The sequence below is a fragment of the Ranitomeya imitator genome, chromosome 1 (assembly GCF_032444005.1).
Source record: "Ranitomeya imitator isolate aRanImi1 chromosome 1, aRanImi1.pri, whole genome shotgun sequence".
NCBI classification, from domain to species: domain Eukaryota; kingdom Metazoa; phylum Chordata; class Amphibia; order Anura; family Dendrobatidae; genus Ranitomeya; species Ranitomeya imitator.
This window is the reverse complement of record NC_091282.1, coordinates 106,723,673-106,740,826: the sequence shown is the minus strand read 5'-3', so window position 1 is coordinate 106,740,826 and position 17,154 is coordinate 106,723,673. Positions and strand designations below refer to the sequence as shown.

Genomic DNA, 17,154 nt, shown 5'->3' with positions numbered 1-17,154 from the left:
AGCATGCAAAAGAATATCTAAACATGCCTAATGCATTTTGGAGACAAGTCCTGTGGACTGATGAGGTTAAAATAGAACTCTTTGGCCACAATGGTCAAAGGTATGCATGCAGAAAAAAGGGCACAGGATTTCAGGAGAACAACATCTCGCCAGCCATTAAGCATGGGGGTGGATTAATCATGCTTTGGAGTTGTGTTGCAGCCAATGGCACGGGTAACATTTCATGGGTAGAGGGAAACATGGATTCAATAAAATAAACACATGTCACATGTCAAAGTCCACAACAGACAACCTCAACAGGTTACGTGCACTTCATTATGGATCAGGATTATGGACGTCTGTATCAGCACATTGCATTGAGTTCAGAGTCTTTAAACAAGGGCTATGTGATTGAGCGATATGAGCTCATTTCTTCCCAACCTATATTTATCGTGGCTTTTGTTTGTTGAGGGTGATCAGCGGCCCACGTTATTGACCGTGGGTGGAATAGAGCGCTGTCTGTCTGCATTCGCAGCTACACACATTCCAGGACATAGAACAGATTGCTGCGCTCGGACTCAAACAAACAGATGCGTTGTCCTCAACGAATGAATCCATGCCAAAGCATATTTAATTGACAGCTCTACCCACTTCTCTTGCTGAATGCTTTTAGCAGCCCCAGTGAATAATTGACTTCAATGTGAAGAACAACACAATGTAATTTATTTGATGGTCCTCGACGTGACATTTATCTCTTGGAAGGAACCCACCGCCCACTCATCTGCCATCATTTTTATAACCACAGTCTACAGAAAAAATAATGTATCTATGAAGTGAGTCACAGTCAAACTGTATATTAATCTGGGAGTCACAAAAAACTCTCTCTATTCTATGGCTTAATATCAGGTCCGCACTTCACATTTTGTTGGAAAGTTCTGGATGGTTAGAGATTTTTACAAATATCAAATGTAAAATGCTCGGCTGAGTTCACATTAGTTTTATGGATTCCATTATTGTTTTCGATATTTGGAATACCAGGCTGAAATCCATCACGTTACACACACCATCAGCACCAGAGGGGCCCTATTGCCCAGCCCAGCACGGGTGATCGATAAGTATCAGCAAGCATAGCTGTAGATTTCTCAGGTGTATATGATCAGGAGGTATATGCTCCCTAGTCGCCACAGTCTGATGCTCAGTCATCCATCCACCATAGAGAGCCATTACAAAAGAAAAAAAAAAACTTATCACACTAGTGTTCAAAATAATAGCACTACGTTCAAAAACATGAGTTAATCACAAAATCTTTATACTAGTTTTTATTTCCAGCATTGGGAACATCGCACACTGTTTTCTCATTCAAAACATGAAGAGAAATGTATATAATGTTTAACTACTTTAAGGAAAATAACAAAAAAGTGAACACTGTAAAAAATAGCAGTGCCTGCATTTGTCTTTACAGTTTTTTAGAACTGCTTCACATCTATGTTGCATAGAGTCAACCAACTTCTGGCATCGGTCACCTGTTATTCCAGCCCAGGATGCTTGGACTACATCCCATAATTTTTTGGCATCTGTTGGCTTTGCCTCAGAAACAGCATTTTTGATGTCACCCCACAAGTGTTCTATTGGATTAAGGTCCGGGGATTGGGCTGGCCACTCCATAACCTCAATTTTATTGAACGGGAACCTAGGTTTTGCTCATTTACTAGTGTGTTTAGGGTCACTGTCTTGTTGAAACACCCATATCAAGGGCATATCCTCTTCAGCGTCAGGCAACATGACCTTTTCAAGTATTTTACTATGTGCAAACTGGTCCATGATCCCTGGTATGCGGTAAATAGGTCCGGCACCATAGTAAGAGAAACATGCCCATATCATGATGCTTGCACCACGCTTTAGGCTCTGTGCACACGATGTGGATTAGCTTCACACAGGTGTCTTCTGTCACAGTACTCACAGGTAACTTGACACGGTCTTTGATCATCCTGGAGCTGATCATTGGCTGAGCCTTTGCCATTCTGGCTATTCTTCCATCCATTAGAATGGTAGTCTTCCGTTTTCTTCCATGTCTCTCAGGTTTGGCTTTCCATTTTAATGTATTGGAGATCATTTTAGCTGAATAGGCCATCACACTTCTTTATAAGTTTTACCCTCTCCAATCAACCTTTTCAATCTAAGTACACTGTTCTGAACAATGTCTCGAACGACCCAAATTTCCCAGGCTTTCAAGGAGAAATGCATGTACAGCATGTCCTGGCTTCACACTTAAATAAGGGCCACCTGATTCCCGCCTGTTTCTTCACAGAATTATTGACCTCACTAATTGAACTCCACACTGCTATTATTTTGAACACCCCCCTTTCAATTAATTATTAATACTCAGACTCAAAAACCTGCAGATCCTGAATATTGAGTCTGGTGGTTTTCTTAGACTCTACTGCACCAACTGGTAAATTGTGTGACATGTGGTAATATAATTTCTACCAAAAACAGTGATTAATCTGGTTAGTCATATTGGACTGCTATTATTTTGAACACTACTGTACGTGGTGTATGTTTCATTCACAGTAACACTCTATATAGGAAAATGAAGTCTGCTGCACTTTTCCATACTGTTCGAGGTGTTTCAGACATCCGTGATCATCAGTCCGATCTGAGATTACAATGCACAAACTTTCCGGCGTCTCCCCACCCCGAGCACGGCAGCTTCATATCTTTCTATGAGGCTGTCACACTCAGCGTCGGGAGACCCACGGTTGTGTGCATTCTAATCAGAGATAGGACCGATGATCAAGGACATCTGAACCACCTCAAACAGTATGCAAATGCATACCAGCCAGACCTGCCAAAAGAACACATTTTTTACCTCTATCTGGAAACTGATGGCCTAGAGTGGCATGTAAAAGTCTGGTCAAAATTACTGTTATTGTAAACAGGAAAGCAAGTTGAAGATGAAATGATCTCTGAAAGGGCTTAAGTTAAAGATGACACGTTTTCTTTGTTCTTTAGGTCCCCAAAAGTTTTCACATTTTAAAAATTACAAAAAGGAAAATGCAAATGAAAAGTTTATGCACCCTGCATGGTTGTAGCACCCCCTTGTGCAAGTATCACAGCTTGAAAACACTTTTTGTAGCCAGTCAAGAGTCTTTCAATTCTTGATAGATTTTCATCCACTTGAAAATTCTTCCAAATTTCTGTGACAATCTTGGGTCGTCTTGCATGCACTGCTATTTTGAGATCTAGCAACAGATTTTCCATGATGTTCAGATCAGGTGACTGAGGGACATTGTAAAACCTTCAGCTTGCGCCTTTTGAGGTAGTCTATTGTGGTATTTGATTTGTGTTTAAGATCATTACCCGTTTGTAGAAGCCATCCTATTTTCAACTTCAGCTTTTACAGATTTTATGTTTGCATCAAGAATTTGTTGGAATTTCATTGAATCCATTCTTCTCTATACCCGTAAAATGTTCCCCATGCCATTGGCTGCAACACAACCCCAAAGAATGATTGATCCACCCACATGTTTAACTATTGGCAAGATGTTCCTTTCCTGAAATTCTGTGCCCTTTTTTCTCCACACATACATACCTTTGATCATTGTGGCCAAAGAGTCCTATTTTAACCTCATCGGTCCACAGGACTTGTATCCAAAATTATTCAGGCTTGTTTAGATGTTCTCTTGCATACTTCTGATGCTGAATTTTATGGTGAGGACCCAGGAGAGGTTTTCTTCTGATGGCTCATCCATAAAGGCCATATTTGTATCTTAACAGTAGAACAATGTACCACAACTCCAGAGTCTGCTAAATCTTTCTGAAGATCTTTTGCTTTCAAGCCGGGTTAGAATTTGCCTCTCTAGCAATCGTACACGCAGTTCTCATTAAAATTTTGCTTGGTTTTCCAGACATTATTTTGACCTCAGCTGTTCCTGTTAAATGCCATTTCTTAATTACATTTTGAACTGAGGAAAGGGCAACTTGAAAATGCTTTACTATCTTTTTATAGCCTTCTCCTGCTTTGTGGACTGCCATCATTTTCATTTTAAGAGTGCTAGGCAGCTGTTTAGAAGAATCAATGGCTGCTGTTTTTTGGCACAAGGTTAGAGGAGACCGAGTTTTTATACAGCTGTGAAATTTTCATCACCTGGCCTTTCCTAACGATGATAGTGAACAAGCCACAACCTTAACAGGCTAATTAAGGTCTGAAACCTTTGCATTTGTCCATTTTCCTTTTTGTCATTTTTAAAATGTGAAAAAATTACTCTATTTTAGGCACACAAAAAACAAAACAAAGGTAATGTGTCATCTTTAACTTTAGCCCTTTAAGAGCTCATTTCATCTTAAACTTTAAGGGTTCACCATAACAGTAATTTTGACCAGGGGTGCCCAAACTTTTACATGCCACTGTTTGTTGGAAAATGCTCCCACAAGGACACTTTATGATACTTTCACACATCAGAGTGTCATATGTAGATGTCAGCCGCGGGTCTTCTTACCTGGACACAACAGCCTAAGACTTTTCAGGAGACCAGCGGTTGGTCCAAGCATTGTGGTCTGAGTTCGGACATTGACACATGGATGGGTGAATGTAGCCGTAGGCCAAGTGCACCAAGTGTGTTACTCCACTAGTATTCCTCCTGTAAATGTATGAATGTGGCTACAGTTACAAGGCGACTGACAAGCGACATCTGTGCCATGACACTCGGTGCCGTTGCTGCATCACAGAACAATACAAGCAAGTGGGATCGCATTACGGGCCATAAGGTACTGCGACAAGCAAGTTAAAAGAAGTCCAATCTCGTCGGGTTTTTGTGATTTGCATGTCGCAATTGGAAGACCCTGCGATGCAGCAGCCGCCCCGAGAGAACCTCGATTGCGCGACAAGTGTCATGGCCAAAGTTGCCATGTCTGCACACATATTTCTAGAGAAAAGATGCTGCAAGATGGCTCATGAAGACTACAATGATATTCCATGACAGAAATGTCAGGAGAGTTAGAGTAGAAGGGTTCTCTTTGAAAAGGTGCTCTCCTGTAACTAATAACTGCAGATTAAAATATGCATCTAATCACATTATATTAGATGGCGGTCAGATAAGCGGAGGGACGCCCGGAGATCAGCTGCCCATTGAGCCAGGCTGTGAACCCCTTTAAGTTATCTTAACGGAGACCAAGGCTTACACTTTAGATAGCTTCTTTTGCTCACAGATATTCCTCCCATCAGCTCAGTGTACATATGTCCAGTAGGAAGGGGAATGTAGAGTCCATCATACCCATTAGATGAATCCAGTGATTTTGGCAGGACCGGTGACCATCTATTGCCTGTGGGAGACTTCTAACTCCCCCTTCCCCCCAAAAAAAAAAAATAATATCAGGGAAGAAAAGGATCAGGCAGTAGGATGTCAACAGCCAAAATTTTTGTTTTCAGTGGAGATAAGGTGCTGCCAGAGGAATTTGGCAGCAGCTTTTTTTCGCTCTTCCTGATGAAAATTAATGGACAGTCATTGAATGGTCATATATAGGAGAGCTGGGAGAGACAGCCATTAGCCCTTCGCTCAGCCATCAGCTATCTGATGGGCTTGGCCAGCTTTAGCTGTTGTCAGACACCTCAGGTGGAAAAAGAACTGCAAGAAAAGAGGAAAAATTACAGCCAGCTGACCCCTCGCAGTTCATATTTTGTGGGAGCATGGAAGTCCGTTATGATAACCAAAAGGGAAAGATTGATTCCAGCTCCTTGTAAAATGCATTACTTTCAGGAATTTCCATTTTAATTTTTTTCATTAAAGAATGTCATAGAAACAAAACAAGATACAGCTACGTGTTTTCTGACGCACTCCGGCTTCTGAAACCCGTAGCTTTAGCTTATGTTTTTCTGAGGATCTTTATGGAATTTCCATTTTTATTTTTTTTCCATGAAATTATTGCATTTTATGAGATGCTGGTATCAATCTTTCCCTGTCGTCAGAAGAATTGGACATGTTGGAACGTAACGGTCAAATCTTCTGTCCCCCAACATCATCTGGAGAGTAGGAACACCGCCATGCACATTCGATAATAATCACTATGTTTGGCTGACTTATCTCCGGTTCACGGCCACTTTTAAGGAAGATATTTTGAAATTCGCAAAAACTTTACAAAAGAAGTCCCAAAAATGAGAAAACTCACAGTTTGTAAGAGCATTAGTTTATTTTCTAATTTTCATGTGTTACTTGAGAAACAATTTACTTATATACAAAAATTGGAATGTAAGATAAATGCTGATCATTAAAACATTACACAGCTGTTGACAAGAAGAGTCCATGAAAAATAAAAGAGCACAGCATACCTCACCATGAAAGCTGGGCTGAATTTATTTGCTTTATTGCTAAAATTTTGCAAGTCCATAGAAGGCCTTAAAATGTATGTACATATTTCTTTAAAACACAACTCCAAAAAAAAAAAAAAAAAAATTCAAAAAGCGAAAAAATAATAAAAATAAAACGAATAGGCTATTTACACAATAAATAGTGGGCGATCTGCAGTTGGGCTGAACTGACCTCAAATCACGAGACGATGAGGGCGGCGTGATGTGCATCTCACGTAAATAGAATATATTTCAGTGTGTGCATCTCTGCATAGTTGGGATTCATAGAAACCAGGCGAATGCCTGAACATCACAATACATTTTATACAAGGTTGCAGTATAAGGAATACACAGACAGCCTGAGCTGTGCATTAGAAGACACCTCTGACTCCTTTAAAAAAAAAAACACACACACAGGGAATCTAAAGAGTTAAAAAGAGAAAAAAAACGTTAAAAAAAAATGTTGAAACCGTTGCATCATTTTTGTGTAAGGTGCATGAATCCTTCTAGTACCTGGAAAATAACGTATGCTCATTCATATGAAAAAGCAATATACAGCAGTTTTGAAATGTTATCCTCCAGACGACCAAAATCGAGAGGTCAATAAATATCAAAGACGGGCTTTAGGGCACCCGCCTGACCTTAAATGTGTTGTCCACCTCTCCAGTATATCTCAATGGAATATAAAATATCACTAATATAGCAAACACTGCATTCCAGACATAGTAAATCAAATGCTGCTGCAAAAGTGAACCGTATTGTTAGTTCAGGAACATATGGGACATTTATTGCCACAGGGCGTTTCATCCTTTTTTTATGCATAGGTCATTTGGATTCACAACCATACCCCTTTTAAAATTGCTATGAATTGTGCTCTCACACAGAAAGAAAATAATATAAGAAAATGTCCATTTTGATGTTAATTCATGTACTAAAAGAAAAATTAAGAATAAACACAAGAAATCGCTGGGAGTTTCTGTTCTCCGACATGAAATGTTGCTTGCCGTGTAAAAAGAATTTAATAAAATGACATGTTCCCGTCTTTAGAGAATTCCTTAAAAAGATGAAATCCTTAAGATTTGTGTTACCAGTTGCTCATATTTATACACTCTCGTCATATACATTGTAATAAAATACAGCAAATTTCTGCGGTCATAGTCCAAAATAGTCAATTCCTATGTAATGGTGACAGAATGTTATGGAAAGGAATATAAAGAGCTGTTAAAGGGTTTCTTACAGAACCTTACATTCTACATTACCGCTGCAGAAATAATGTAGATGGCTGGAACCAAAGGTAGCATGTTGTTGACCGCTGGGTATGAAGAATAAAGGGCCTTAAGTACAAAGACTAGCAAAGACAAAGAGTGACCAAGTTGGGGCTCCAGCATATCGGAGTAGATTTGTTCTGTAGGACCTTCAGTCATGTTCAGATGGGAGTTTTCTGGAGCGGATCCACTACAAAAATTGCTTAAAAAATGTTTGAGAGATTCCTATACTCATTTCTATAGGAAAACTATTTTACTGTCAATACTATGAGTTTTTTTAGATTTTTTTTCCTTAAGAAGTTTTCAAAGTGAGGAGTAATCTGCTCCAGACTTCACACACCAAGTCGAAAACCTGTAAAATAGAGCTAAGGGAAAAAATAAAACACTTTAAAAACCTCTTTAGGAAAAGAGAAATTTCTCATGAAAGGAGCGTTTACGGAACAGGTTTCTTCAGTAAAAAAAAAAAAACTTCATAAAAAAATAGGCCTAATATCTCCTCCATAGATAGGCGGGTTTTTCCGGGCTCCATCCCATCCCCTCCATCCTGAGGGTCTTTCAGCTATTCAGTGGTGTAGCTTGAAATTCATGGGTTCCAATGCAAAAGCTCCAGCAGGACCCCCAGTTATTGCGGATTTTGAGGGGAAGAGTCAGACAGCTCTATAACTTGGACGAGGATCGCAATGCAATGCTGGGACTGGCCGGCGGCTCTCCCGATCCAAGGGTGACAGTATGTGTTGCTATGCAGTTGTCACGCACGGGTCTGGAAGGTCACACCGCCAATCCGAGCATTGCGTTGCGACCCTCGTCCAAGTTATACAGCCATCTGACTGTTCCCTAATAATGATGTTCTTTTTAAATGGGCTAAAGGGACTTTTTAGGCCGCCTAAACTTCAGGACAGTGCAAATGCGACCCCTGCCTCTATTATAGTTACTCCCCTGCCTATGTTGTTTCATTAAAGGGGTCTCACACTCAAGATTTCTTGGGGAGGGGCCATATTATGCCTTTGTATAACTCATTTTTTTTTTCCTACAGTCTTGAATTATTGTACCCTAGAAGTATTGCCATAGAGAGGCGGCACACGTCATGCTTATCGAGCCATAGAGTAAGTTCCACCATGTGCAAAAGCCCCCGATTAACCCAGAAAATCAAATTACTGAAATGAGCAATCAGAACACTCGCAATGTCCCCACTTTTTGACTTTGCTAATTCTTCTTACGAGACCCACAAAGATCTATAATTCGTCCTTTGTTCGTATCCACCTGGACCACATCAGTCAATGCTGTGGATATGTCTGCGACAGAATAAAAATAAAATTATAGACTTGTGTTTAAAATGTGTGGATATTGGACAGGGACCTCCTGGGCAATGTATATATATATAATATATTATATATAATTAAAACAAGACTATTACCCCTAAAACAAACAGTTATTGGTCATCTATGGCACTTATCCCTGATCTTTAATAGCTACATGTTATAAAGCGCTGCAGTCCCATTTACACCAGACCAATAAAAGAAAAATATATATAGAAGTCAATGATGTTCCTTTGTGAAAAAATCATATGTAATTGCTAATATATACACTACGGAGGAACAAAGGCAGCTCGTGGTAAATCACCAAACAGTAGAGCGTTAGAAACCCTTTAATGACTCTAGCACATGTAATTCACATTTCAGTGTTCCCTATAGAAAGAGCCCTTTAGTCTCCGACTTTACAAACCGACGGAGGGTCCACGGGACCCTTCACGACTGTCACTAATGCTTCATGATTCTGCTGCATTTCTATGCACTTGCTTTGGTTACCTAGCACCAAACACTACAACATTTAGCAAGGCAAGAGGCCATTCTGTCCCATGTGGAAAGTGAAGAGATGCAGGTGTAACTTCACTGTTTTTACCCATGCAGTTGACGCTCATCAGTTTCCATCCTTAAAATCTGCATGGACTAGTAAACGTCTTTTTCAGGCAGATCTGCTCCGAAACCCACCTAAAAAAAAACGCATCAAAAACACTCAAAAGAGTTAACATATATTCAGTCTTTTTGAGCGTCTTAACTGCTTCAATGATGATACTTCAGGATTGCAAGTATGCCATGCGGTTAAAAGAACTGAGCTGACCATTGTTCAGGAGTTTTACGTTCCAAAGACGGTCTAGACTTTAAAGTTGACAGGAAGACTCAAAAGATGCACGGACCCAGGCGTCTTTTTGAGAGTTTTGACAGTGTTTCTGCTTGTAAAACCACTCGTGGTTGCTTCAGTCAACAATTAAGTGGTTCCTCAATGTTGAATGGAGAAAAAAAGTGACGCACCAAAAATGTTTAAAAAAAAGTTGGTGGCCAAAAGTGTCGAAAAAGCACTCCAAAAATGATCAAAACATGCTAAAAACGATTATTAAGGATAGAAAATCGCCAGAGTTTCTTGAAGTGTTCACCTGCATGGATAAGACATTGTTTGCACATTCCCTAATCAAGGTTACTAATGAACCTGGCCCATCAGCTGGCACAGAGTCCTATTTGGGACAGTCTGGATTACTCATGAAAAAATAATAAACTTTGGAAATCAATGTCTAAGATGATGATGAATCAGGCACCATGAATATTGCTGTTAGTCCAGGCGAATCCACCACAACGACTAGTACAAGCCGGGCTGAGCCAAGTCAGAACAGCATGTTTTATATTATATATGTTGTATGTGGAAAATAAATTCCCAAAATATGTAAACATGCTTCACCGTAAATGTATCAATACAATTAAAAAAAAAAAGTTAAAAAATGAACGTAAAAAACCCCCTCACTTCTAAAATATCAAAATCGTAGTTACTAAAAAAAAATGATATTATGCGGTGTGTGCCTTCAAAAAGAAAAAAAATGCTTTCGGTGAGACCTCCCCCTTCCATAATCTAAGAAAAGAGCACTTATTTCCTGCATGATCAATGAAATCAGATAGGACAGGTAGCTCCATTACCGGGCTAACCACATGCACCACGTTGCGTCACCATTTGCCAAATCATTTACACATAGCAAAGCCAGCGTACAAATCACCCAGCCTGACTCTACACGAGTGGTTCTTCAATTCAGAAAAATATATTAAAAAACAAAAGTGTAATACCAGGTGTGACGAGAGAAAGGCTGACACATACAGAAGAGACGGCTCTGCCATTCACCTGCGCATCGCTACAGTTGAGGCTCTTTTTTTTTGTTTGTTTCCTTCTCCTATCATATAGGTTTTAGTAATACACGTTATCCAAAAATAGACCTACGTTCTGTACAAAAACGGCACAGGTTTGTTCTTGTAAGCGAGGCTTAGCAAACGATCAGACGGAGAGGCATCTGAACCCGACTTTCATCCGCAGTGGTTTACGACCCTCGTATTCTACAGTTCATCTCTGTATAAATTGTATATATTTTTATCAAAATCCAAGTGCATGTTCAGATTTGTTTTGTTTTTTTTCCTCTCTCTCTATGTTGCTTTTTTTTTTTTTTACGTATATACATAGAAAAATAGTTTTGATACTAATTAGTCTCTTGACACATTGCTGGCTTTCCGTTCAGTTTTGTGTTTCTCTACACGGCCCCGTCCCGTAGAACAATCAGCTCGACTGCACTCTGAAACTTCTTCAGCAGCAGCACCGCTTGTCCGTGATCAACGTTCAGGAAATTGTAGCCATTTGCCTAAGGAAAGAAATAAATGTAAGTATTTAATAGCTTGCGAGGGCAGTCAGAGGACCAATCAGAGAAAAAGCCGTATATGTAAAAACTATGAAGAAGAATTAATAATAAGTGCGCGTTCTCCCATAGCCTAGATCACACAAACGATTTTCATACTATTTTTTGAGCTGAAGTCATACATGAATCCCAGGATCTTTACTTTATATTTCCGTTTCCTTTTAATTCCCCTTCCGACTGACACCAGAAATGATAGCGCCTATTAACATTGACATGGTAAAGTTTTAATACTAGAGACAGGTTAGGGTGGTCCCGATGGGTACACCTTGACATAGGGGGATGGCTTTATGCGTTTTTTTTATCAAAATAGCGATATCTAAGCACCCTAAGTTATTTACATGTACTATTACGATTTACTTAACGTATATACTCGTGTATAAGCAGAATTTTTCCAGCATATTTGTCTGTGCTGAAAACGCCCCCCTCGGCTTATACATGAGTCATTGTCCCAGAAAGATGGCGGGGAGGGTGAGCGGCGGAGCAGCGGGTCACAGAGGCAGGAGCCAGCGACTGCGGCTGTAACTGTGCCCACTGCTAAAGAGAAATGAATATTCACTGCGCTGGCAATGAATATTCATTTCTCTTATAGAGAGCACAGTTACAGCAGCAGCCTACATACCTTCCCTGCGTGCCCTCGCTGCATATCCTTTCGGCAGAGCGATCGTGTCCCCCGCTCATTAAGGTGATGAATATTCACCCCTCTCCACTCCCATAGGCGTGGAGTGAATATTCATTACTTTAATGAGCGGGGACACGTGGTCTTTTTGCCGGAAGAGCTGCTGGCGCCGGAGCAAGATGCAGCGAGGGCGCGTAATAAAGGTAAGTAGGATGTGCTTTGTTTTTTTTATAGGAACCATGCATACAAGGATATGGGATTAGGAGCCATGCATACAGGGATAGGGGATAAGAAGACATGAATACAAAGATGGAGTGCCATACCTACAAGGACGGGGAAGGGGAGCCATACATACCAGGATGGGGATGAGGGAACAATGCATACCCGGCTTATACTCGAGTCAATAAGTTTTCCCAGTTTTTCGTGGTAAAATCAGGTGCCTCGGCTTATACTTGGGTCGACTTATACTCGAGCATATACGGTATTTACTTGCTGTAGGATATATGCTCATTTTTGTTTTTTTCATGGAATGTGGCTGCAACACGTAGCGAAGTTTAGCCGCACAATCTGTGTCGAGGCCAAAGTCACCGTGTAGTCCTAGCCTTGGGGAGCTCTATTTTCCAGCAACACAGAAACCTACATGTCCTTGCCACTAACCAGAAGAAAAGGTGCATTAAATAAAGGGAGAGAAAAAAGATAAATAGATTTATGGTAGATGTGATAGAGACAAATAATTAATGGAAATGAAGAGGGCAGTGTGATGGGTGACAGATTCATGTATAATTACCTGTATAATTTTGTCCCCAGGCTGCAACAATTTGGATGCTGCTCCTTCAGGCTGTACTCTCGTCACATATATGCCCTGGTGAAATAATAAGATGGTCATTTCATTTTTCATTACAGAACTGAAAAAAATGGAATTAAGAATTAAATGGGTATTTTCACGTTTCAACACTATCCCTTATTTGTGGGAAAACACTCCCTTGTGAATGATGCACTGTTAATCATGCACACTGCTGATCCATTCATTTTTATTGGTGATTCTGCGATCTCCAGTGGTCCCATTAAAAATTCATGCATGACAGACCAATCACACTCGGGATTGGTGAGGGTCCCCGAGGTTGGACTCCCAGTGGTCAGGACATTCTCCCCTATCCCACGGATAAGGGGTAACTTCCAAACTTCCCTTTCCGGAAAAATGCACATGGACCTTTTAAGACTTAACGAAGCCTTATATAGAGGTGCAATACAGCACCGTACCAACCTATGGGCCTCTACGCCACCTTACTATGCTTCCAATCTCAAACTTGGGATGGTAAATCAGACAAAGTGTTATAAACGGATTTCAAACTAAAGAAAATAGTTTCTAGGCAGAAAATATTTCCATAACACGGTGCCATGTAGGCCTAGCCTTCAGCTGTACCATCACAGGGGTAGCATATTACTCCATCCCACGGCAGGGAATCCGTGCACCACCACACAGGATTAGTCCATGCGGCTCGGACTATGGCTTTGTCCATGCGGCTCGGACTATGGCTTTGTCCATGCGGCTCGGACTATGGCTTTGTCCATGCGGCTCGGACTATGGCTTTGTCCATGCGGCTCAGACTATGGCTTTGTCCATGCGGCTCAGACTATGGGCTTTGTCCATGCGGCTCAGACTATGGCTTTGTCCATGCGGCTCAGACTATGGCTTTGTCCATGCGGTTCAGACTATGGCTTTGTCCATGCGGCTCAGACTATGGCTTTGTCCATGCGGCTCAGACTATGGCTTTGTCCGTGCGGCTCAGACTATGGCTTTGTCCATGCGGCTCAGACTATGGCTTTGTCCATGCGGCTCAGACTATGGCTTTGCCCATGCGGCTCAGACTATGGCTTTGTCCATGCGGCTCAGACTATGGTTTTGCCCATGCGGCTCAGACTATGGCTTTGCCCATGCGGCTCAGACTATGGCTTTGTCCATGCGGCTCGGACTATGGCTTTGTCCATACAGCTCGGACTATGGCTTTATCCATGCGGCTCGGACTATGGCTTTGTCCATGCGGCTCGGACTATGGCTTTGTCCATGCGGCTCGGACTATGGCTTTGTCCATGCGGCTCGGACTATGGCTTTGTCCATGCGGCTCGGACTATGGCTTTGTCCATGCGGCTCGGACTATGGCTTTGTCCATGTGGCTCGGACTATGGCTTTGTCCATGCGGCTCGGACTATGGCTTTGTCCATGCGGCTCGGACTATGGCTTTGTCCATGCGGCTCGGACTATGGCTTTGTCCATTGCTCTCACCAAAAAACAGGAATACTTACATCATCACCCGGTCTGAAGGGGTTTCCTCTACCACCAACTCCTCCTGATATACTGAAACCGAGCTCAGGATCCTTCACCAGACGTACCCTGATCTTGAATTAAAAAGATAAAAAGGTCAAGTAATTCAGGTCACCGATACATAACATGCAGTAAATGATATCCATGCTCCTTGGATGTGGATCACAGATAGCCATATAGGTATTTAGTCCAACTAGTGCCTTCAGAAGTCACATGTAGTCTTTAGAGCTGACTCTACGGGCACGGTCACATGACTGTATAAGAAAAAAAATTGGTCCGATTTACATCTATAAAAGTAGGAGATTCATTTTGTCACTTGTCTCATATTCGACTGCAGTTTGTATACACTCAGTTTTTGTACTTGGCAGCTACAAATCTCTTACACCACCGTTTGCACTTTCCTATGCTGCAAAATTGAAATTGCTGAACCACTGTATGACCAGCTCTACCCTCTCCTAGTGTATCCTCACCCATCCCCTGTGGACTGGGAGCCCTCGCGGGCAGGGTCCTCTCTCCTTCTGTACTTGTGTGTGCCTTGTTTTTGCTCATGTTTATTGTACTTGTCTATATTTTCCCCTTTCACATGTAAGGCACTATGGAATAAATGGCGCTATATAAATGTATAATAATAATAAGAATATGTTCATAAACATCAGATAGAATTTTCTCTCGTACCTATGGACCTGAATGGATGAGTCGCATCCAATTTCAGAGTGAAATCGCAGCACGCTGCAATTCTTTTCACAGACAGATTGAGAGCCATCATTCATTCCCAAACATACATCCAAGACACCACCTATTCCCTTAGAGCTTGCTCTATTGTACTGTATAGAAATCAATTATTAAAGGGAATGTGTCATCAAAAAATGAACTTTTTATTAAAGTTAGTTAAATTTATCTTTTTCACATTTTGACAATTGAATGCCATTCTCAATATCACTATATTTATTATAATAATTTAGGAATCTTGCAGTGTTCACACTGACCAACTCTATACAAAATAGCAAACATGAGATACACCATTTACAAGAGCTCACCACCTCCTCCTCTCTTCAGTTACCTCTCCTATACAAGTCCATTAATCAAAGTCAGTCTATTGCTGCCTATGCAATTTTAGCTGCTGAAAAGAACAATGAGACGAATATTAGGCCTGGTGGCCAGTGTGAAAATAATATGGGGAGAAAAAAAAAATTAAAATAAAAAAAACCCAAGCATTTATTTTGTGATCACACATTCCCTTTAACGATTTATTTCTAAACAATTACTAAAAGTTTAGAGGAAGTCTGACAATATGAGGAGATGATAGACAATGCTTCTTATTCCCGTCAAGAACGATGACTGATAAGTCTTGGAAGCAGTTAAAAGACATACCACACAGCCCACCGCATGTAAAAGATCACTTTTTTTATACCTAAATAATTATTCAGCTGTATAAGAAAAGTCAACCACAATTTGGAAAATGAGAGGTCTTGACATTTGGTTGGAAAGCAGCCTTACCACAGCAGGCTGGAGATGGTGAGGATGCATTTGGCTGTAGCTGCTCTGAGACCTCGGGGGCTGGCTCATCTGCCCATTGCTCAAAAGCATCTGGAAGTCAATTGTACAAATTAGATCAACATTAGAGCAACATGTGAATCAATCAGATAACAGGTGAACACCTGATAACCTATCCCTAGTATGTGATCGGTAAGGGTCTGACACCCGGCACACTCTCTGATCAGCAGATATCTACTCCGGCCCTGGCTGCTTCTCCTCACCCAGTCCCAGTGAACAAAAGGTCTCTCCCAGTGTGCATGTATAGAGAGAAACCTGGCAGCGGGTGAGGAGACATCACAAGGGACATGATTGCCCAAATAGCCTTCCGTGTGACTTTTAAAGTATATTTTTCTCTAAAATGCCACAGCGTTTCAGAGTCTAACATACAAATCTGAAGTCACACAGCCAAAGTCTGAAACATGCTGCAGTAGATCGGGCATCATGTATCAGGTGTCAGATTCCCTTTAAACGATCCATGAAAGCTATTCGCCAGTGACTGACTGCAGCGGTCACATGTCCATGTCGGGACATCATCACTGGAGCAGGAGTAACTTGAAGCTTAAGGTACCGTCACACTCAGTGACGCTGCAGCGATATAGACAATGAGCCGACCTAAACTAGATCGCTGGAGCGTCGCTGTTTAGGTCGCTGTAGAGACGTCAAACACGGCAACTCCAGAACGATGCAGGAGCGATCCAGTGATGTAACGGCGACTCACTTCTCGTTCTCGCTGGTTGTTAGCTCCATATCAAACAGCCGGAGTGTACCGATCCGACACACATCTAGGGGCCCTATGCTCGTTGCTGGCATCGTTGCTTTTGATGTCAAACATGACGATACACGCCAACCTGGTGACGAAATAAAGTTCTGGACTTCTAGCTCCGACCAGCGATGGCACAGCGGGATCCAGATCGCTGCTGCGTGTCAAACACAACGAGATCACTATCCAGGACGCTGCAACGTCACGGATTGTTGTCGTTCTCTTTGCAAAGTTGCTGAGTGTGACGGTACCTTTAGGTGTCCCAATGCAACATCTCCACCAAGGCACAGATAACTTTAAGGCTGTCATCACACTAGCAGTGTTTGGTCAGTATTTTACATCAGTATTTGTAAGCCAAAACCAAAAGTGGAACAATTAGAGGTATAAAGTATAACAGAAACATATGCACCACTTCTGCATTTATCACCCACTCCTGGTTTTGGCTTACAAATACTGATGTAAAATACTGACCAAATACTGCTAGTGTGACGGCAGCCTAATAGTGTTGTTCTTTTGATAAGGGCCAAAAGGACCTTTCAAGGGCGACTTTAACCCCTGCACCCACTATAGTTGTGCCCCAGAGTACAAAGAAAGGCGGTGGGCTCTGG

The 17,154-nt window shown here is 41.4% G+C and overlaps 1 protein-coding gene across 4 annotated transcripts in view; it reads right to left on the bottom strand.

Moving 5' to 3' along the window:
* Positions 1-11,010: 11,010 nt before the first annotated feature.
* The window catches only part of ERBIN (erbb2 interacting protein), a 224,618-nt gene continuing 218,474 nt past the window's right edge, over positions 11,011-17,154 (bottom strand). For all 4 annotated transcript variants that reach the window (XM_069749531.1, XM_069749537.1, XM_069749549.1 and 1 more), the window contains 4 exons: positions 15,748-15,837; positions 14,232-14,324; positions 12,715-12,789; positions 11,011-11,257 (listed from right to left, as the gene is read on the bottom strand). In XM_069749531.1, the coding sequence (XP_069605632.1) occupies positions 11,150-11,257; positions 12,715-12,789; positions 14,232-14,324; positions 15,748-15,837 (366 nt within the window). In that variant the 3' untranslated portion in view covers positions 11,011-11,149. The remainder of the gene's footprint in view (positions 11,258-12,714; positions 12,790-14,231; positions 14,325-15,747; positions 15,838-17,154) is intronic.